The sequence below is a fragment of the Dreissena polymorpha genome, chromosome 9, assembly GCF_020536995.1.
Source record: "Dreissena polymorpha isolate Duluth1 chromosome 9, UMN_Dpol_1.0, whole genome shotgun sequence".
In the NCBI taxonomy this organism is placed as follows: domain Eukaryota; kingdom Metazoa; phylum Mollusca; class Bivalvia; order Myida; family Dreissenidae; genus Dreissena; species Dreissena polymorpha.
Genome location: NC_068363.1, coordinates 8,304,247 through 8,328,037, shown reverse-complemented (window position 1 = coordinate 8,328,037; position 23,791 = coordinate 8,304,247). Strand labels below are relative to the sequence as shown.

The 23,791-nt window shown below is 37.0% G+C and overlaps 1 protein-coding gene and 9 non-coding genes across 10 annotated transcripts in view; 5 read left to right on the top strand and 5 right to left on the bottom strand.

The window, feature by feature from the left end:
- LOC127844747 (uncharacterized) overlaps positions 1-19,932 on the top strand; it is a 30,722-nt gene extending 10,790 nt beyond the window's left edge. The window contains exons 4-5 of the mRNA XM_052375207.1: positions 18,371-18,486; positions 19,920-19,932. Of these exons, the coding sequence (XP_052231167.1) occupies positions 18,371-18,486; positions 19,920-19,932 (129 nt within the window). The remainder of the gene's footprint in view (positions 1-18,370; positions 18,487-19,919) is intronic.
- Trnam-cau (transfer RNA methionine (anticodon CAU)) lies at positions 4,544-4,615 on the bottom strand. Its single transcript has one exon. It is a non-coding gene; the product is annotated as a tRNA-Met (tRNA).
- Positions 4,745-4,817, top strand: Trnaa-agc (transfer RNA alanine (anticodon AGC)). The gene has a single exon. It is a non-coding gene; the product is annotated as a tRNA-Ala (tRNA).
- Positions 5,995-6,066, bottom strand: Trnam-cau (transfer RNA methionine (anticodon CAU)). Its single transcript has one exon. It is a non-coding gene; the product is annotated as a tRNA-Met (tRNA).
- Trnam-cau (transfer RNA methionine (anticodon CAU)) lies at positions 7,655-7,726 on the bottom strand. Its single transcript has one exon. It is a non-coding gene; the product is annotated as a tRNA-Met (tRNA).
- On the top strand, positions 7,856-7,928 carry Trnaa-agc (transfer RNA alanine (anticodon AGC)). Its single transcript has one exon. It is a non-coding gene; the product is annotated as a tRNA-Ala (tRNA).
- On the bottom strand, positions 8,491-8,562 carry Trnam-cau (transfer RNA methionine (anticodon CAU)). The gene has a single exon. It is a non-coding gene; the product is annotated as a tRNA-Met (tRNA).
- Trnaa-agc (transfer RNA alanine (anticodon AGC)) lies at positions 9,853-9,925 on the top strand. The gene has a single exon. It is a non-coding gene; the product is annotated as a tRNA-Ala (tRNA).
- Trnam-cau (transfer RNA methionine (anticodon CAU)) lies at positions 11,105-11,176 on the bottom strand. The gene has a single exon. It is a non-coding gene; the product is annotated as a tRNA-Met (tRNA).
- On the top strand, positions 11,304-11,376 carry Trnaa-agc (transfer RNA alanine (anticodon AGC)). Its single transcript has one exon. It is a non-coding gene; the product is annotated as a tRNA-Ala (tRNA).
- Positions 19,933-23,791: the final 3,859 nt, after the last annotated feature.

Sequence of the window (23,791 nt, the reverse complement as noted above, 5' to 3'; positions counted from 1 at the left end):
ATGTAAATGTGTATATATAACTACTCTTTTGTCATTGTTTGTTAAATCGATGTATATGTTTAGAATACAGCCCTAAAAGGCTTCTTTTAAACAACATACTATCATGCTTATATGATGCTATTTGATAGTACGAAACAAATCAAGATAAATGTATGCTACATTTTAAAAACCAATTTCTATGTTTCTAAATTGTTAATAGAATATCATCTAATAATCGGTACAAGGACAAAAATAAATATAGGCAGCTATACTACCCAAAGTAGTTGATTGAAAAACCTCTAAGATAAGAACATATTGTATAATAGTTTAAAATAGATTGGTTAAATGCTTAGAAAACGTTTCAGAATTATCTTGCATGTATGTTTTTTGAAATATTGTTCTCAAAGTGATCTTCTCCAAATGTTGGAAACATACAACTACAACTTTTGTAAAAATGTTGTATTCTAGTCTACACTGTTCGTCAACACTTGTATTGTATATATGTCCTCGTGGGCTTAAATGCCTTATTGGATTGAAATAAACTGTCTGTCTGTCTGTCTGTCTGTCAAAGTAAAGAGCATCCATTTGTACCTGAAATCGTCATTTTCACTTCCTGTGAAAGAAGAAGCAACTCATCATCAGACATCCCTCGACAAGAAGCCTAAATTGCGGTTGACACATCTGTTAAAAATACAGGCTGATATATAAACAAACAGAAACAATATAAATCTTAAACTCCAAATCATTTGCCTTCATTATATAAATTGTATGTATGTATTATTGAAGTCTAATAAGTTCTAACCTAGTGAACAAACGTGGAGAAATGAGAATATACTTAACATTATAAGTTGCATCTTTTACTGTGGCAGAAACAATTTTGAATGCCAATAGGAAAGTATGCATGGCTTACACCAGACTTATATTTCAGTACATGTATTCTACTCTGGCATGTTTTTCTATCCGGTTCATGAAAGAAGGGCAACTGATATTTTGTTTATTGTATAAGATTGTCAATATAATAAATAATTTATTTTGAACCCTTGACATACCTTTACTCTTTTTCTTTAATGCAGCCAGTTCTCGGCCTTCCTCATAGAACTCCACAAACTTGTTAAAGGCCATTTTGTTGACCCATACGTCGTCGAAAGGATCGGATTCTCTTGGATTGGATTCATCTCTCTCCACTTCTGCTACTAGGTATCCAGCGCACCCAGCAGAATTCTACAAAGTCCATTTGAATGACATCCCCTATAAAAGACATGCGCAAATAAAGAACTAAATATTGGCCAGGACAAGTGAAGATTATTTTTAATAGGGATTTTTTTTTATCATTCTTAATAGGACGCGAGTCCTCACTGATATAAAGACACTGTGTACGTTTGATAATAATCTGATCACAACTGTGATTTTGTAAGTTTCATATATAGACATATAAGGAAAATACGCCCCGCCCCCTGCTAGACATGTTTTACATAACATGATTTGAACAAACTATACAGAGAATCACATAAAGTCTCCTCCTGGCAAATAGTGTTGACTGGTTGTTTTGAAGAAGTTTTTTAAAGAAAGGGAACGGGTTGAGCCTTCACATCTATCAAAATATGTAAATGTATGTAATTCAAACCTGAAACAGCCGAATTGAATTTCAAAGCAACCAAGAAGATGTCTCGAATTCGTTATGTCGCCCCTAGCATTCTGGACTACAGTATCTGTCTGTTTTCTGACGGCAGCAGCTGACAGGGTTTTTTACGGTTGTTCTCACAATGCTGACTCTTGATTATTCTCACCTCAGCAGAGTCATTCAGTAAGAGGGACCTATTAGGATCTCGTCGAAACGAAGGCTTTCAAAATGTCACAATCTATAATAAATATATTTTGTTAATGAATGCCTCTTTAAAAGAGTATGTCTCAATCAACAGAGAATATATTTTTGCTCGAATCCAATCAAGTGTTTCAAATGGGAAAACAGAATTTCCCACATGTAGCTTATTGACTGTGTATACTATAACCCGGTTTTACATGTATTACGGGTTGGACTCTCTCGCCGCCAGTATCAATCCATTTTTAATAAATTAATGTTGAAAAATAATGGAAAACATTATTAGAAGAACAACTCAACTTACTATACTAAAAATCAATCTTGAAACGAAATGTCTCAATAAAAGTTTTCCCATGTTCGTTTTTGTGTATGCTTTCAGATGCGTGGGTTACACAGTGTTAATATTTTTAAAATGATTGGGGTTTCAAACCTATGTTCTTCTCTTCGACTCTTGACCTTGTCTTACAATATTTGAATTTTTATAGTTTAATTTATCTGTTGTAAAACAGTAGTCAATGCTTGAAAAATAATTTCTATATTCATTGATTTTTCGTGAATTATATCCCCATCTTTCCTTTGATAGCGTTTCAGATCTTTGTTTATTTATGTTTGATTTAAAACACCCGCGGCTTTACAAGTAGTTAACAGAACGGTTAATATCGGGGGAAATCTGCGTAATTTAAATCACCCTTGACAGAATGATACACATGCTCATATTATCATGCATACAAATGACGTCGTCACTGACAATTCCAAGCGTCAAAATGGTTTCATTTTCCAGCGTCAATACCCGAGTTGCACGGTCAACATTAGGTTTTTAAGTTAATTCGTTCAAAGTAAGTCAACAATGGAAAAGCACAAATACAAAGCAATGGGCGTCGGTATAATAATATATTTGTCAAAAAATTTTCACACTTACCACGTGTAACAATTCCGAATACACAGTAATTAAAACTAAACAATAAAAACACTTTAACTTAAACCTATCGGTCTCCACATACATATCGTCGATCCGCCATATTTGTTTACAAAACAAATGTGGTAGATCCCTGCAATCTCATTGCTCAGAACCTTTCAAATTGTGGTAGCGTTACGTTCAACGATTGGTTAGTATAACCACAATTGATTTTAGCTGAATCGCTAGGGGGATGCCACTCTGCTCTTGTTACTACGTTTACTTTAGGATTTGCAATCTACTGCCATGAAAAAACAACTTAAGTGTATCCATCTACGTATGAATTTAAGTCATACGCAGTGAGCAAAGGTAGTGCTAGAATTATTTATTGAGGGGAATTAGCTTAAGTGGTAGAGCGCTCGCTTAGCATGTGAGAGGTACAGGGATCGATATCCTGATTCACCATTTCTTTTCATAAGCAATCAAATCACGTCTCTGTTTCCTCACTAAACACTAACACATCTGCTTACCAAAGATAACATTGTCATGCTTTGAACATGGTCCGGGTTTGATGTGAACACTTTGCCAGGTTTTCTTTTTTACCTAAATAAAGACAATTTAGCTAAACGTACTATTTTATTCATGATTGTATTAACAAATTAGCGCCTAGACTCTCAGTCCTAAACTCTAGGATTCCTATAACAAGATTATAATTTATAATTATATGTTTTCTTATTTGATAACAATTTAACATGCGCCTGTTCTAAAAACTTCAAAGTTGACCTTACAAAAAAATGTAAACATGTGTTGCACGCCATGTCGAATAACAAGTCACAAATTCGATCGTTTATATGACAACGGCTTTCATTAATTGTAACAAGCAAGCACCTCCGATCTGCATGATAAAACGGCCACTTGTCCAATCATGTTTAGCCGTTTCGATGTTTCAGACTTTAGTAGGCCGGTAGACATTCAAAAATTACACTATTATACACGTGAAGACAGAACTTACGCGAATCACGGTTTACTGTCATTCGCCCTTCGTTATCAAGTCTACCCTCCAGTTCACAGTATACCGCCAATTGTCAATGTCTCATAATAAAGTCAATTACCCCCGAGTTAAACTGTGACTGTGGGCACGTGTCCATACATACAATTGGGTTGTTCAAATACATTGTCGTTTTATTTAGAGATTGAATGTTATGGAATAAGCGGTTAGTTTAGTTTAAACCTATTTATTTTAGCTCGATTGCGTCGAAAGCCTTAGGCTTATATAAACGCTCTCGAGTCCGTTTCCTGGGCCTAGAACCAGTACTTGGTGTCTTTGGGGGAGATCTAAAGAACGCTCCCACGGTGGGGATCGAACCCGTGACCTCCCGGTCGCAAGGCGGACACCATATCCATTACACCACGGCGACCTTAAGCGGTTGAAGGTCATAATCTGGGTTATGGGCCCAGCACGCTTCCACTGTGCCACTCTAATGTTGTTACGATGTATACTGAAGAATTTGCTATTTACTGCCATGAAAAACCCAGCTAAATTTTATTCAGCTACGTTTTCATTTGAGTCATAAACAGTGTGCAAAAGCAGCACAATAATTATCCCATTATGGGAATTAGCTCAAGTGGTAGAGCGCTCACTTAGCATGTGAGACGTACAGGGATCGATACCCTGATTCTCCATTCTTTTAAACCGCTAGTCAAACACCGTGTTTTATGTAACACTTTTGTGCGGAATTTCATTCGAATCATGATTTTGCTTGTTCTATCTATAAACAGTCAAAATTAGAACTAATTGGAACGGAGTCTTGTACTTAGAAGACTTAAAAAAAACTTCAAAACAAAATATCTAGCAGAGCGAGGTTTCGATCCTCGGACCTCTGGGTTATGGGCCCAGCACGCTTCCACTGCGCCACTCTGCTGTTGTTACTATGTTTACATAAAGATTTGCGATTTACTGCCATGAAAAAAAAACAACTTTAGTGTATCCATCTACTATTGAATTCGTGACATAAACAGTGAGCAAAGGTAGTGCTGGACTTATCTATTGAGGGGAATTAGCTCAAGTGGTAGAGCGCTCGCTTAGCATGTGAGAGGTACAGGGATCGATACCCTGATTCTCCATTCTTTTCATTAGCAATCGGACCATGTCTCTGTTTCCTCGCTAAACACTAACACATCTGATTACCAAAGATAGCATTGTCATACTTTGAACATAGTCCGGGTTTGATGTTAACACTTTGCCAGGTTTTCTTTTTTCCTTAAATAATTACAAACTAGCTTTACGTACTACCTTGTTCATGGTTGTACTTAAAAATTAGCGCCTAGACTCTCAGTCCTAGACTCTAGGTTTCCTATAACAAGATTAGAATTTATAATTATATGTTTTCTTATTTGATAACAATTTAACAAGCGCCTATTCTGAAAACCTCAAAGTTGACCTTACAAAAATGTAAGCATGTGTTGCACGCCATGTCGAACAACCAATCACGAATTCGATCGTTTATATGACAACGGCTTTCAATATTTGTAACAAGCAAGCACCTCCGATATGCATAGCTATGATAAAACGGCAACTTGTCTAATCATGTTAAGCCGTTTCGATGTTTCAGACTTTAATAAGACGGCAGCCATTCAAAGATTACACTATTATACACGTGAAGACAGAACTTACGCGAATCACGGTTCACCGTCATTCGCCCTTCGTTATCAAGTCTACCCTCCAGTTCACAGTATACCACCAATTGTCAATGTCTCATAATAAAGTCGCTTACCTCCGAGTTAAAAAGTGACTTTGGGCCAGTGTCCATACACACAATTTGTTTGTTCAAATACATTGTGGTTTTATTTAGAGATTGAATGTTATGGAAACAGCGGTTGAAGGTCATAATCTGAGTTATGGGCCCAGCTTGCTTCCACTGTGCCAATCTGAAGTTGTTACGATGTATACTGAAGAATTTGCTATTTACTGCCACGGAAAAAAAACAGCATAATGTTATTCAGCTAGGTTTGCATTTGAGTCATAAACAGGGTGCAAAAGCAGCTATAAAATTATCTCAGTAGGGGAATTAGCTCAAGTGGTTGAGCGCTCGCTTAGCATGTGAGAGGTACAGGGATCGATACCCTGATTCTCCATTCTTGTAAACTGCTAGTCAAAAACCATGTTTTATTTTACACTTTCGTGCAGAATTTCATTCGGATCATGATTTTGCTTGTTCTATCTTTAAACAGTCAAAATTAGAACTGATTGGAACGGAGTCTTGTACTTAGAAGACCATGAAAAACTTCATAACAAAATATCTAGCAGAGCGAGGTTTCGATCCTCGGACCTCTGGGTTATGGGCCCAGCACGCTTCCACTGCGCCACTCTGCTGTTGTTACTATGTTCACTTAAGGATTTGCGATTTACTGCCATGGAAAAAACAACTTAAGTGTATCCATCTACGTTTGAATTTGAGACAATAACAGTGAGCAAAGGTAATGCTAGAAGTATCTATTGAGGGGAATTAGTTCAAGTGGTAGAGCGCTCGCTAAGCATGTGAGAGGTACAGGTATCGATACCCTGATTCTCCATTATTTTCATCAGCACACGGACCACGTCTCTGTTACCTCACTAAACATTAACACATCTGCTTACCAAAGATAACATTGTCATGCTTTTAACATGGTCCGGGTTTGATGTGAACACTTTGCCAGGTTTTCTTTTTCACTTAAATAAATACAAACTAGCTTAACGTACTACCTTGTTCATGGTTGTACTTACAAATAAGCACCTAGACTCTCAGTCCTAGACTCTAGGTTTCCTATAACAAGATTAGAATTTGTGAATATATTTTTTCTTGTTTGATAACAATTTAACATGCGCCTGTTCTGAAAACCTCAAAGTTGACCTTACAAAAATGCAAACATGTGTTGCACGCCATGTCGAACAACCAGTCACGAATTCGATCGTTTATATGACAACGGCTTTCAATATTTGTAACAAGCAAGCACCTCCGATCTGCATAGCTATGATAAAACGGCCACTTGTCCAATCATGCTTAGCCGTTTCGATGTTTCAGACTTTAGTAGGCCGGTAGCCATTCAAAGATTACACTATTATACACGTGAAGACAGAACTTACGCGAATGACGGTTCACTGTCATTCGCCCTTCGTTATCAAGTCTACCCTCCAGTTCACAGTATACCACCAATTGTCAATGTCTCATAATAAAGTCGCTTACCTCCGAGTTAAAAAGTGACTTTGGGCCAGTGTCCATACACACAATTTGTTTGTTCAAATACATTGTCGTTTTATTTAGAGATTGAATGTTATGGAATAAGCGGTTAGTTTAGTTTAAACCTATTTATTTTAGCTCGATTGCGTCGAAAGCCTTAGGCTTATATAAACGCTCTCGAGTCCGTTTCCTGGGCCTAGAACCAGTACTTGGTGTCTTTGGGGGAGATCTAAAGAACGCTCCCACGGTGGGGATCGAACCCGTGACCTCCCGGTCGCAAGGCGGACACCATATCCATTACACCACGGCGACCTTAAGCGGTTGAAGGTCATTATCTGGGTTATGGGCCCAGCACGCTTCCACTGTGCCACTCTAATGTTGTTACGATGTATACTGAAGAATTTGCTATTTACTGCCATGAAAAACCCAGCTAAATTTTATTCAGCTACGTTTTCATTTGAGTCATAAACAGTGTGCAAAAGCAGCACAATAATTATCCCATTATGGGAATTAGCTCAAGTGGTAGAGCGCTCACTTAGCATGTGAGACGTACAGGGATCGATACCCTGATTCTCCATTCTTTTAAACCGCTAGTCAAACACCATGTTTTATGTAACACTTTTGTGCGGAATTTCATTCGAATCATGATTTTGCTTGTTCTATCTATAAACAGTCAAAATTAGAACTAATTGGAACGGAGTCTTCTACTTAGAAGACTTAAAAAAAACTTCAAAACAAAATATCTAGCAGAGCGAGGTTTCGATCCTCGGACCTCTGGGTTATGGGCCCAGCACGCTTCCACTGCGCCACTCTGCTGTTGTTACTATGTTTACATAAAGATTTGCGATTTACTGCCATGAAAAAAAAACAACTTTAGTGTATCCATCTACTATTGAATTCGTGACATAAACAGTGAGCAAAGGTAGTGCTGGACTTATCTATTGAGGGGAATTAGCTCAAGTGGTAGAGCGCTCGCTTAGCATGTGAGAGGTACAGGGATCGATACCCTGATTCTCCATTCTTTTCATTAGCAATCGGACCATGTCTCTGTTTCCTCGCTAAACACTAACACATCTGATTACCAAAGATAGCATTGTCATACTTTGAACATAGTCCGGGTTTGATGTTAACACTTTGCCAGGTTTTCTTTTTTCCTTAAATAATTACAAACTAGCTTTACGTACTACCTTGTTCATGGTTGTACTTAAAAATTAGCGCCTAGACTCTCAGTCCTAGACTCTAGGTTTCCTATAACAAGATTAGAATTTATAATTATATGTTTTCTTATTTGCATTTGAGTCATAAACAGGGTGCAAAAGCAGCTATAAAATTATCTCAGTAGGGGAATTAGCTTAAGTGGTTGAGCGCTCGCTTAGCATGTGAGAGGTACAGGGATCGATACCCTGATTCTCCATTCTTGTAAACTGCTAGTCAAAAACCATGTTTTATTTTACACTTTCGTGCAGAATTTCATTCGGATCATGATTTTGCTTGTTCTATCTTTAAACAGTCAAAATTAGAACTGATTGGAACGGAGTCTTGTACTTAGAAGACCATGAAAAACTTCATAACAAAATATCTAGCAGAGCGCGGTTTCGATCCTCGGACCTCTGGGTTATGGGCCCAGCACGCTTCCACTGCGCCACTCTGCTGTTGTTACTATGTTCACTTAAGGATTTGCGATTTACTGCCATGGAAAAAACAACTTGAATTTGAGACAATAACAGTGAGCAAAGGTAATGCTAGAAGTATCTATTGAGGGGAATTAGTTCAAGTGGTAGAGCGCTCGCTAAGCATGTGAGAGGTACAGGTATCGATACCCTGATTCTCCATTATTTTCATCAGCACACGGACCACGTCTCTGTTACCTCACTAAACATTAACACATCTGCTTACCAAAGATAACATTGTCATGCTTTTAACATGGTCCGGGTTTGATGTGAACACTTTGCCAGGTTTTCTTTTTCACTTAAATAAATACAAACTAGCTTAACGTACTACCTTGTTCATGGTTGTACTTACAAATAAGCACCTAGACTCTCAGTCCTAGACTCTAGGTTTCCTATAACAAGATTAGAATTTATGAATATATTTTTTCTTGTTTGATAACAATTTAACATGCGCCTGTTCTGAAAACCTCAAAGTTGACCTTACAAAAATGCAAACATGTGTTGCACGCCATGTCGAACAACCAGTCACGAATTCGATCGTTTATATGACAACGGCTTTCAATATTTGTAACAAGCAAGCACCTCCGATCTGCATAGCTATGATAAAACGGCCACTTGTCCAATCATGCTTAGCCGTTTCGATGTTTCAGACTTTAGTAGGCCGGTAGCCATTCAAAGATTACACTATTATACACGTGAAGACAGAACTTACGCGAATGACGGTTCACTGTCATTCGCCCTTCGTTATCAAGTCTACCCTCCAGTTCACAGTATACCACCAATTGTCAATGTCTCATAATAAAGTCGCTTACCTCCGAGTTAAAAAGTGACTTTGGGCCAGTGTCCATACACACAATTTGTTTGTTCAAATACATTGTAGTTATATTTAGAGATTGAATGTTATGGAAACAGCGGTTGAAGGTCATAATCTGAGTTATAGGCCCAGCTTGCTTCCACTGTGCCAATAAGAAGTTGTTACGATGTATACTGAAGAATTTGATATTTACTGCCATGGAAAAAAACAGCATAATGTTATTCAGCTACGTTTGCATTTGAGTCAAAACAAAATATCTAGCACAGCAAGGTTTCGATCCTCGGACCTCTGGGTTATGGGCCCAGCACGCTTCTACTGCGCCACTCTGCTGTTGTTACTATGTTTTCTAAAGGATTTGCGATTTACTGCCATGTAAAAAATCAACATAAGTGTATCCATCTACGTTTGAATTTGAGACATAAACAGTGAGCAAAGGTAATGCTAGAATTATCTATTGAGGGGAATTAGCTCAAGTGGTAGAGCGCTCGCTTAGCATGTGAGAGGTACAGGGATCGATACCCTGATTCTCCATTCTTTTCATTAGCAATCGGACCACGTCTCTGTTTCCTCACTAAACACTTACACATTTGCTTACCAAAGATAACATTGTCATGCTCTGAACATGGTCCGGGTTTGATGTTAACACTTTTCCAGGTTTTCTTATTTTTACTTAAATAAATACAAACTAGCTTAACGTACTACCTTGTTCATGGTTGTACTTACAAATCAGCGCATAGACTCTCAGTCCTAGACTGTAGGTTTCCTATAACAAGATTAGAATTTATAATTATACGTTTTCTTATTTGATAACAATTTAACAAGCGCCAGTTCTGAAAACCTCAAAGTTGAACTTACAAAAAAATGTAAACATGTGTTGCACGCCATGTCGAACAACCAGTCACGTATTCGATCGTTTATATGACAACGGCTTTCAATATTTGTAACAAGCAAGCACCTCCGATCTGCATAGCTATGATAAAACGGCCACTTGTCCAATAATGTTAAGCCGTTTCGATGTTTCAGACTTTAGTAGGCCGGTAGCCATTCAAAGATTACACATTTATACACGTGAAGACAGAACTTACGCGAATCACGGTTTACTGTCATTCGCCCTTCGTTATCAAGGCTAACCTCCAGTCCACAATATACCGCCAATTGTCAATGTCTCATAATAAAGTCAATTACCTCCGAGTTAAACTGTGACTGTGGGCACGTGTCCATACACACAATTGGGTTGTTCAAATACATTGTCGTTTTATTTAGAGATTAAATGTTATGGAAGCAGCGGTTGAAGGTCATATTCTGAGTTATGGGCCCAGCAAGCTTCCACTGTGCCACTCTGATGTTGTTACGATGTATACTGAAGAATTTGCTCTTTACTGCCATGGAAAAAAACAGCTAAATGTTATTCAGCTACGTTTGCATTTGAGTCATAAACAGTGTGCAAAATCAGCACTATAATTATCTCATTAGGGGAATTAGCTCAAGTGGTAGAGCGGTCGCTTAGCATGTGAGAGGTACAGGGATCGATACATTGATTCTCCATTCTTTTAAACCGCTAGAGAAACACCATGTTTATGTAACACTTTCGTGCAGAATTTCATTCGAATCATGATTTTGCTGGTTCTATCTATTAACAGTCAAAATTAGAACTGATTGGAACGGAGTCTTGTACTTAGAAGACTTTGAAAAACTTCAAAACAAAATATATAGCAGAGCGAGGTTTCGATCCTCGGACCTCTGGGTTATGGGCCCAGCACGCTTCCACTGCGCCACTCTGCTGTTGTTACTATGTTTATTTAAGGATTTGCGTTTTACTGCCATGGAAAAAACATTTTATGTGTATCTATCTACGTTTGAATTTGAGACATTAATAGTGAGCAAAGGTAGTGCCAGAATTATCTATTGAGGGGAATTAGCTCAAGTGGTAGAGCGCTCGCTTAGCATGTGAGAGGTACAGGGATCGATACCCTGATTCTCCAATCTTTTCATCAGCAATCGGACCACGTCTCTGTTTCCTCACTTAACACTTACACATCTGCTTACCAAAGATAACATTGTCACTTATTATTACACTTTGCCAGGTTTTCTTTTTTACTTAAATGAATACAAACTAGCCTAACCAACTACCTTGTTCATGATTGAACTTACAAATTAGCACCTAGACTCTCAGTCCTAGACTCTAGGTTTCCTATCACATGATTAGAATTAATAAATATATGTTTTCTTATTTGATAACAATTTAACAAGCGCCTGTTCTGAAAAACTCAAAATTGACCTTACAAAAAATGTAAACATGTGTTGCACGCCATGTCGAACAACCAGTCACGAATTCGATCGTTTATATGACAACGGCTTTCAATATTTGTAACAAGCAAGCACCTCCGATCTGAATAGCTATGATAAAACGGCCACTTGTCCAATCATGTTTAGCCGTTTCGATGTTTCAGACTTTAATAGGCCGGTAGCCATTCAAAGCTTACACTATTATACTCGTGAAGACAGAACTACGCGAATCACGGTTCACTGCCATTCGCCCTTCGTTTTCAAGGCTAACCTCTAGTTCACAGTATACCACCAATTGTCAATGTCTCATAATAAAGTCGCTTACCTCCGAGACAAACTGTGACTTTGGGCCAGTGTCCATACACACAATTGGTTTGTTCAAATACATTGTCGTTTAATCAAGAGATTAAATGTTATGGAAGCAGCGGTTGAAGATCATAATCTGAGTTATAGGCCCATCACGCTTCCACTGTGCCACTCTGATGTTGTTACGATGTATACTGAAGAATTTGCTCTTTACTGCCATGGAAAAAAAACAGCTACATTTTATTCAGCTACGTTGGCATTTGAGTCATAAACAGTGTGCAAAAGTAGCACTATAATTATCTATTGAGGGAAATGAGCTCAAGTGGTAAAGCGCTCGCTTAGCATGTGAGCGGTACATGGATCGATACCCTGATTCTCCATTCTTTTAAACCGCTGGTCAAACACCATGTTTTATTTAACATTTTCGTGCAGAATTTCATTCGAATCATGATTTTGCTTGTTCTATCTAAAAACAGTCAAAATTAGAACTGATTGGAACGGAGTCCTGTACATAGAAGACTTTGAAAAACTTCAAAACAAAATATCTAGCAGAGCGAGGTTTCGATCCTCGGACCTCTGGGTTATGGGCCAAGCACGCTTCCACTGCGGTACTCTTCTGTTGTTACTATGTTTTCTTAAGGATTTGCGATTTACTGCCATGGAACAAACAACTTAATTGCATCCATCTACGTTTCAATTTGAGACATAAACAGTGAGCAAAGGTAGTGCTAGAGTTATCTATTGAGGGGAATTAGCTCAAGTGGTAGAGCGCTCGCTTAGCATGTGAGAGGTACAGGAATCGATACCCTGATTTACCATTCTGTTCATCAGCAATCGGACCACGTCTCTGTTTCCTCACTAAACACTTACACATCTGCTTACCAAAGATAACATTGTCATGCTTTGAACATGGTCCGGGTTTGATGTGAACACTTTGCCAGGTTTTCTCTTTTTTTCACTTAAATAAATACAAACTAGCTTAACGTACTACCTTGTTCATGGTTGTACTTACAAATTAGCGCCTAGACTCTCAGTCCTAGACTCTAGGTTTCCTATAACAACATTAGAATTTATAATTATACGTTTTCTTATTTGATAACAATTTAACAAGCGCCTGTTCTGAAAACCTCAAAGTTGACCTTACAAAAAATGCAAATATGTGTTGCACGCCATGTCGAACAACCAGTCACGATTTCGATCGTTTATATGACAACGGCTTTCAATATTTGTAACAAGCAAGCACCTCCGATCTGCATAGCTATGATGAAACGGCCACTTGTCCAATCATGTTTAGCCGTTTCGATGTTTCAGACTTTAGTAGGCCGGTAGCCATTCAAAGATTACACTATTATACTCGTGAAGACAGAACTTACGCGAATCACGGTTCACTGTCATTCGCCCTTCGTTATCAAGGCTACCCTCCATTTCACAATATACCGCCAATTGTCAATGTCTCATAATAAAGTCGCTTACCTCCGAGTTAAACTGTGACTTTGGGTCAGTGTCCATACACACAATTGGGTTGTTCAAATACATTGTCGTTTTATTTAGAGATTGAATGTTATGGAAGCAGCGGTTGAAGGTCATAATCTGAGTTATGTACCCAGCACGCTTACACTGTGCTACACTGATGTTGTTACGATGTATACTGAAGAATTTGCTATTTACTGCCATGGAAAAAACAGCTAAACTTTATTCAGCTACGTTTGCAAAAGCACCACTATAAATATCTCATAAGGGAAATTAGCTCAAGTGGTAGAGCGCTCGCTTAGCATGTGAGAGGTACAGGGATCGATAACCTGATTCTCCATTCTTTTAAACCGTTAGTAAAACACCGTGTTTTATGTAACACTTTCGTGCAGAATTTCATTCGAATCATGATTTTGCTGGTTCTATCTATAAACAGTCAAAATTAGAACTGATTGGAACGGAGTTTTGTACTTAGAAGACTTTGAAAAACTTCAAAACAAAATATCTAGCAGAGCGAGGTTTCGATCCTCGGACCTCTGGGTTATGGGACCAGCACGCTTCCGCTGCGCCACTCTGCTGTTGTTACTATGTTCACTTAAGGATTTGCGATTTACTGCCATGGTAAAAACAACTTAAGTTTATCCATCTACGTTTGAATTTGAGACATTAACAGTGAGCAAAGGTAGTGCTAGATTTATATATTAAGGGGAATTAGCTCAAGTGGTAGAGCGCTCGCTTAGCATGTGAGAGGTACAGGAATCGATACCCTGATTTACCATTCTGTTCATGAGCAATCGGACCACGTCTCTGTTTCCTCACTTAACACTAACACATCTGCTTACCAAAGATAACATTGTCATGCTTTGAACATAGTCCGGGTTTGATGTGAACACTTTGCCAGGTTTTTTTATTACTTAAATAAATACAAACTAGCTTAACGTACTACCTTGTTCATGGTTGTACTTACAAATTAGCGCCTAGACTCTCAGTCCTAGACTCTAGGTTTCCTATAACAACATTAGAATTTATAATTATATGTTTTTTATTTGATAACAATTACACAAGCGCCTGTTCTGAAAACATCAAAGTTGACCTTACAAAAATGTAAACATGTGTTGCACGCCATGTCAAACAACCAATCACGAATTCGATCGTTTATATGACAACGGCTTTCAATATTTGTAACAAGCAACTTGTCCAATCATGTTTAGCCGTTTCGTTCGGCAGCCATTCAAAGATTACACTATTATACACGTGAAGACAGAACTTACGCGAATCACGGTTCACTGTCATTCGCCCTTCGTTTTCAGGGCTTACCTCCAGTTCACAGTATACCGCCAATTGCCATTGTCTCATAATAAAGTCGCTTACCTCCGAGTTAAACTGTGACTGTGGGCCAGTGTCCATACATACATTTTGTTTGTTCAAATACATTGTGGTTTCATTTAGAGGCTATAGCATTGCAAACCTCAAATATAAAGTATAATGTAACATATGGAAAAAACGTAAAAACGCCGATAATATATTATTTGCAAATATTTTTGTTATTGTGCTACCCTTCAACATAAATATAGAGTTAACTTCATTAAACTCTATGAACTATATATATATATATATATATATATATATATATATATATATATATATATATATATATATATATATATATATATATATATATATATATACAGAGCTAACTTGTGCGTTTGTATTTTTATTTTAGTTGAAAGACTTAACTCTGTATATTACGAAAATTGAGTCCAAAATTGCGCATATTTTGATATTGCCGAAAACAACATTTTGTCGATAAAATCTCAACACATCAATCGTTGACCAAGAATACAGGTTTTGCAATTTGCTAATTAAAAAATAAAGTATAACTATGTTATGGAGCCATTATAAACTGTCATGCTAGGTAATTATTTAAAAAAGACACTTAAACAGCAATATTTCTAACACAAACGTTATTGATCTGTTTGTTAAATTATTGACATTTAACCCTAAATGTCGGGTGGTTCAGTAGAATATTTAAAATAATAATATACTTTTGGCTGCACTTATATATGTGTATCTTAAGTAATTCGTATTTATTTAAAAATTAGCTTGTTCTGTCGCTTGAAAAAGTCCTCAATAGCATGAACTATATATTAAATATTGCACTAAATATACCTTAATTAAATATTATCTTACTTTATTTTCAGTTGTAATTGAATTGTTGAAGTATCTAGGTATGGTCAACTTTAATACCAACGACAGTGTAACATTACCTTATGCTGGAATTAATGAGTATTATTTATATTTCATGTGTATATATTATTAATCGGTATGTATTACATGCGCACACAAAAGCTATTAGATGCGCTCGCGATATTTATCTTCTGCGCACGAGGTGGCTTTTACGAACGCAAGCGATAAGTGTTTCTTGTGCTAGCAAAAGCTTGATTGATACCTTTTTTATGCCCATTACCTATTCCATTAACAGGCGATATATATAACGTGCGCACGTCACGCCGACATTTTACTTGCACGCGCGATACTACGTTACTATGCATTACGATATTACGTTATAGATATCGCGTGCACGCGTATAATCTTTCGAGAGCGCACGCAACGCAATATCGTGCACACAAATAAATAACAATTATCGTCTATACAGCCAACTGTCATGCGTCGGATAAGTTTAACTGATGTTCGTGATTAAACGTCTAATATTGTAACGCACTCTTATCAACCTCACACTGACAATGTGTTTAATGAACTCCAATGTCAAAGCCTATGTATAGTATTTAATCGTTTGAGCGATGCATTTTACGGCAGATTATTTTTTATCATACTGATACCATTGTTATATCAGGTCGATAATCTCTATTGACGCTTCACACATATGAATGTTTTGAAAATATATTGTAGTCCGGAGAAGTTCAAACAATAAATACTGGAGTGGCAAATTCCACTTGCGGATCTTATAGGGGCTACACATTTCACCAGCGGATCTTATAGGGGCCAACGTGGCACACACATACATAAATATGATAAAATATAAATATGCTGTTCTCTTCGCCCGCTCCGTTCGCTAGGCTGCGTAAAATCTTTATTTACGTTAATTAAATAAATCCGTCCTCACGGTTCTAGTGTCTAAATCTGCAGCATAAAGAACACCTGTGCTACTTGTAACGATCTTAGATTACGCTAATAAAGAATAAACCAGCCTTGCTTTTTCTTATTTAAGATCGAATTAAGATATAAAGGCAAAGCCACAAATAATGGCTTTAAATTAGGCCTTAAAATTGAGCTAGCGAGCGAAATAAAAAAGATATATTGTTTTTTTCCATTTTCTGTATGATCAGACGCAAAGAAACCAGGCCCGTAGTCATAGCTTTGAAAAGGGGGTGCGAATTTTTCCATCAACGAATGTTATTGAGCAACAAAGTTTCGAAGCGGGTCGTGGGGGAGGGGGTGTCCAACTCCTGCAATCGGGGGGTTTGGAGGTCCTCCCCCTAGAAAATTTTGAAAAAAAAAGTAAAATCCTGCATTCTAGTGGCTTTTTATCTGTATTAAGAGACTTAAGTTATAGAGCATTTTTATATGAAAATTCAATGTTATTGACTATACTCAGTGACTGATCGACATGAATATGATATAACATACATGTATTCCCCACTGCCATTTTTCAATAAGCACCTTTTTCGATTAGGCACGGAAACACATTATTGTATACCCGAAGCTAGTATGCGCGCACACACTTTGTTTACATATGCAACAACACATTGATATAATATAAAATCAACAATAAGAACGGTATACAATATAATTATTTATTTGAATCTTGAAAAAAATTGTGTATATGACCATTCCAAAATTCTACCTATCCTAAATCAAGCAAATTTAAAGGAAATATTTGACTTTTTTTTCAAAACAACTGTTTGTCTGCTGCTACTGATAGTACCGGAGGCCTAGCATTGCTCTAAACGTGCTAATAGTATATTGTACAACAAACACTGATTAACAAAACTGGTTCTTCTCTAATCTGCATCAAACAGAATTTAAAATGTAATAACTGGTAAATTGTATTTTATTTTTTTTTAAATATTTATATATTTCTAAACGAATTTCAGAATTTAACAATTAAGGCTCCATAGAGACCCTATAACCACACACTACTGGCCCTATGGTCTCAAAGTCCTTATATATGTATACCAGAGCGTTGAAGACAAAAGATTGACTTATTTGCCCATATGTTCAAGATCCGTCAGAGTGCATGAACATTAAACGTTAACGTCCACCTGATCATATATGTTATAACGATTTTAATTTATTATAACAACTCTTTAAGAGTATGGCATATTTCCTAGTGTAAATTTTGACATGATTAAAACATTGTGGGCATGTCTGTATGTGGAGCAGAACAGATGCCATTATGTGTTGGTTAACTACAAAAAAGATACATTGCTTTGTAGAAATGATTTGTTTTCTTGCCATACAACACGAAACAATTATCCTGTCTTGAGCATAGCTGATATTTTTTGTCTGAAAACCCTTTAAACGGCGATACAAAAATGGTTGTACGGGGATATGACAAAAAGACAACGCAGTCTGTCGAAAATGTTATAAATCGTGGTATAATGCAAAATTATTAACCAGTGACGCATTAGTCTTCAGTGGCGATGTAAAATAGGATGTTTCTCTCAACCGAATAAGTGTAAACTAAGTGCTTGTAGTGAAGTTTAGTAATGAGCTGAAGTTAACAGTTAAAATAGCTACATTACTGGCGGCCATATTGGTCACCTGTGGAGATATCGAGTCAAACCCAGGCCCTCCAAAACAAGCTGCGGATGGACCACGCAGAGCTACCTCGACCAGAAATAATTCGACTGTGGACCATGCTACTCAGAGCCCTTACCGGGACTACGACAGGAACACCAATGCCCTCCCAGCCCAACCCCCACCCTCACAAGGGCCGACTACAAGGCAAGGTCAAAGAAGCATTGCGTCCTATGCAACCGCTACGAGCACGCACCAGTCAGTCTCAGGTCAGCAACCATATACCCCATTGACGTCGCATGCACGAAATACCACGATCATTGACCATCAGAGTAACGAAGGAACCGGAAGTAACAACGGTAATGATAACCTTTTTGAATACCTTCGTTCTATGAAGCAGGACTTATTAATGCAAAACAACAATATTTCCGCTGAAATAAACTCAATGAACTCTAAATTTGACTCTAAATTTGACTCACTCCTGTCCAGTATTAACAATATTAAAACTGACTGTGACTTCCTTAGGCAAGAAAATACATCACTTCGTGAACATGTTGCGAAATTGGAAATTAAACTAGAACAGTACGAAAACAACTCTCGTCGAAATAATCGTCGTTTTAATGGAATTCCTGGCAGTGTTATTGAAGATTGGTCTTTGACAGAGAACAAACTAAGGTCATTTCTCCAATCTGAATTACAATTGGGCGATCAAGCGGAACAAATTGAAATCGACAGAGCACACCGAATTAAATCCAGGGACGATCAGAAATCTACTATAATTGCGCAGTTTGTTCGCTATAAAGATTGCCAAATGATCATCTCAAAAGCAAATGATGTATTAAAATCAAGAATTGACTTTTCTGTGCAACAAGACTATTCGGAACGTATCCGTAGGCACCGGAAAATACTAGGTGATCGCATGATTCAAGAACGCAGAAAAGGCAATTATTCGTCGATACGCTACGATAAACTAATCATAAACAATTGCATGTACAAATATGATGAGTTTACACAGCAGATAGTAAACATTGGTCAACGCCGTACTACAACTCAGTCTAGCGATCGTGGGAATACACATGACAGAAGCAGACGATTGGATAATGACATTCACGGGAACAACGACGTAGACCCCCACTATTCAGCGCCTCTCAAGAACACGTGGAAAGTGACAGCGACATTGACACATAGGGATTAGGCCGAGGCTATTTACAGAATAGCACGCCCTTTGAAGATATAAATATCCTCTCGTGGAACGTAAACGGTTTACACAAGTTTGTTGACAATTGTGAAGTGAAAGCATTTCTCTACAATTATAATATAATTGCACTAAATGAAACATGGAGTAAATTTAACGGAGAATTTAACGAATTTTTAGAGTCTTACATTCACTTTGATTTTGTAAGAAATATGAAAAACACATCTATAAGGAATAGTGGAGGTATGAGCGTGTACATTAAAAGCTTTCTTGCGAAACGGATCAATTTTCGCCGTATATTTGATACATTTGATAATTGCATTGTTTTATAATGTGAATTTTCATCCTTTTTTAAGTGTGAAGATATTATTATGTATTTTACCTATATTTCACCAGAAGGATCATGCTATTACAATAGTAAGGAACAAAAGGATGGTATTATAAATATGCTCTCACACTTAGAATGTATTAGAACAGAATATTTTGACACTCCACTTTTTATTGCAGGAGATATGAATAGCAGATGTAAAGATTACCTAGATTTTATACCTGATGATACATTGTTTCATATTTTTGGTAACGTTGAATACGAAGGTAGCTATTTTGATTTACCTCGTTCTAACAGAGATAATCTCCGCGCAAATAATTTTGGCAAGTCTTTAGTCAACCTATGTTGTATTTTTGATGTTCACTTTCTAAATGGGCGATTTTCTAGTGATATTGATGGTAATTTTACCTGTATCTCAAATGATGGCGCCAGTGTGGTGGATTACATGTTAGCGTCTTCCGGTTTATTTTATTACATAAAGGATTTTTGTGTGATCGATCGAGATGAATCTGACCATTTCCCAATCTCATGTTTGCTTAAGCTTAACCAACTACCTAACCCAACACCTGTTAATATTATAACAGGGAATCTTTTACCTATTAAAAGATTTAAATGGAAACAGGATAAACTTACACAATTTAAGGATGATTTTAAACACTGCCAACCATATATGACTTACTGCGAGAATGCATTTCTCAGGGTGTTAATTCAGCAGTTGAAACCATAACCTCTTTGTACTATAACGCAGCTCAGTGTATGCTGGTCAAACCTTTTAGTAAATACACATTTTCCAAGCCCCCGTGGTGGAATTCGATATGTGATACCCTCAAACAGACAAATTATAAAGCATTACGAAAATTTCGAGAAACAAATTCTCCTCTTGACCTACGGACATATAAAGATAAGCGAAATGATTTCAAAAATTATTGCCGATCCTCGGTAAATAAATTTAAGGAATCCAACAGAAAATTATTATTTGACACCAGAAACGATCCCTGCTCCTTCTGGAAAGTTCTTAAAAAAGGTAAAACAATTACGACTGTAGATGATAGTATTTCACCGTCTGAATGGTATCAGTACTTTTCCAGACTTTTGTATGATGAAAATGCTACTAATGTAGACCCATGTACTGATAATTCACATAACCTCGCTGATCCTACAGCCATTGTCTTACATGAACCAATCACAATTGAGGAGATTCAAAGGTCTATTTCTACCTTATCTTTTGGGGAAAGTAGCGGTATTGATGGTATACCAGCAGAATTTTTCAAATATACCACGGATGACATATCTCCTATCTTGATACTTCTATTTAATCAGATAGTAGAAACCGGTAGTATCCCTTTATCCTGGGGTTCTAGTGTCATAACTCCTATTCACAAATCTGGTCCGACATACATTCCTGGCAATTACAGAGGTATATCTATTTCTACCACATTATACAAAATATTTTCTGGCATTACAAATAATCGATTGTCAAATTGGGCTGAAGATAACAACAAGATAGATGAATCACAATCTGGTTTTCGAAAGGGCTATTCAACTGTCGATAATATTTTCTGTTTACATGCAATGGTACAAAAATACCTTTCTAAGAGAGGTGGTCGTTTCTACTGCATCTACGTGGATTTTCGTAAGGCATTTGATAAAATCGATCATAGCAAGTTATTTATCTCCTTAGAGAAGAAAGGCGTGCATGGTAACTTTCTTCGAATCCTTAAAGCCCTCTATGCAAATCTCAAGTCATGTATCAAAATTCAAAACCATATCACTGATTTTTTCCCGTGTAACATCGGAACGCGTCAAGGTGACAAATCAAGTCCGACCATCATTGATGAATTATCTGCCCTTTTACGCAACAGGTGTAGTACTGGTATATTTATTACTGACGATATCCCAGACATTCTTTGTTTGATGTTTGCAGACGATGTGGCCGGATGTGCTGAAACTGCTGCAAAACTTCAACAGCAAATTAATATTATTGACCAATTTTGTTATGAATCTGGTATGGAAATTAATTTGGACAAAACTGAGATAACCGTTTTTCGAAATGGAGGTGCTCTGCGCAAATACGAACACTGGTTTTATCGTGGAAATACAATCAAAGTATCTTCTGTTTATAAATATTTAGGTTTATTGCTAACATCAGGTCTCTCATGGTCGTCTGCCCACTCAAAACTAGTATCACAAGCTCAAAGAGCTCTATTTTCGATCAAAACATTTCAAAAACCTTTTGGCTATTTCTCAACTCCAGACTCATTAAAAATTTTTGACTCTATGGTAAAGCCAATTCTTTGTTATGCGTCCCAAATTTGGGACTATGAATACGTTGATACTATTGAAACTGTTCAAAACAAATATTGCAAAAATATATTACATGTTGCAAAAACCACAAACACGTGTATGGTTCTAGGGGACTGTGGTAGATTACCTTTATGTACGACATACTTTATCAATTATATTCGATACTGGTGTACTTTATTAACCATGCCATCACACAGATATCCAAAACAATGTTACAATATGTTAAAATCGCTTGACGATGCAGGCAGAAAATGTTGGGTAACCAATGTTAAAACTCTCTTATACAAATACGGCTTTGGGTTCATATGGATAAGTCAAGATGTCGGAAACATAAATAGCTTTATTAGAATATTTAGACAGCGTGTTATCGACTGCTGTACGCAAGACTGGCACGCTTCTGTTGAAAATTCGAGTAGATGTTATCACTTTAGGCACTTTAAAAGTCTTTTAAATGTTGAGAAATACTTGTCATTAGATATTTATTTCAAATACCGTGCAGCCATGTCCAGATTTAGATTATCAAATCATAAATTAAATATTGAACTCGGTAGACATAGTGGTATATTGAAAGAAAACCGTATATGTAGTTATTGCCTACAAAATTTAAACACGTTAGTTATTGATTGTGAATTTCATGCCTTTTTTAAATGTCATAAATATGATGATGTTAGAAATTCATATTTGTTTAACTGGTATACACATGGTACTGATCCTCAAGATTTCTATGTACTGATGTCTTCTCAGGATGCTGATATTGTTAGGAAAATCTCTCTTTATGTGTACCACTTGATGTTATTGATATCTCATGAACATTGAAGTTTGACACAACTTAAACTCTTACAACTGTATTAATGACATGTATTTTGGGCCGGAGGCCTTTATGTACAAATAAAGAATTCTGTTCTGTTCTGTTCTTCGGCAATAGTCGACGTAATTCTTTTGATTTACGTCATTTTCGGAAGCTGGAATAACATTCCGTTAATAATATTATAAAATGTACTCTATGCCCTGTCGGTAGCATATTGAATTCAACATTATTGCAACGCTTGAATACGAAGACTCACTGGATTCCGGTAAAAGATCAATTATCGTTTTCGCGTCGAATAAAGTTGGGTTCGTCTTATAGTACTTTTTTTTTTCACTCGTCAAAACAAATTGCGTGCGAACGCACCCAACGCACCCCCTCCCCCTGGCTACGAGTATAAGAGAACGATAATAAAATATGTTGTCCGTATATATTGTGTCGTTCTGCATAACGCATTCAATTCTATAACTATTTCAATAATACGAAATTGTCTCAGATTTTGTTATTTAATGTTGATTATGATAATTCAAATACGAATTATATACGGTTTTTGCCGTTGAATATATACACCAACTATGAGCGAAACCCCCTCTTCTTTTGGAATAATCGGATGCAGGTCAACATGGACTGATGCGGGCGCATTAAAAACAATTCGAATTTAGATAAGATTTAGCTGACTTGAATATAACATGAGTGTATCCCAAAATAATAGTCACTCTTGAAAAACGGGGCTTAATGTATGTGCGTAAAGTGTCGTCCCAGATTAGCCTGTGAAAGTTATCGTTTAAAGGAAGTCTCTTCTAAACGAAAATTCCATTAAGGCGGAAACGTTCTGTCAATGATTAGCCGGTGCGGACTGCACAGGCTAATAAGGGAGGATGTTATACGCACATGCAATTAGCCCCGTTTTTACAATGCGTGGCTAAAATAAATTCCCAGGAG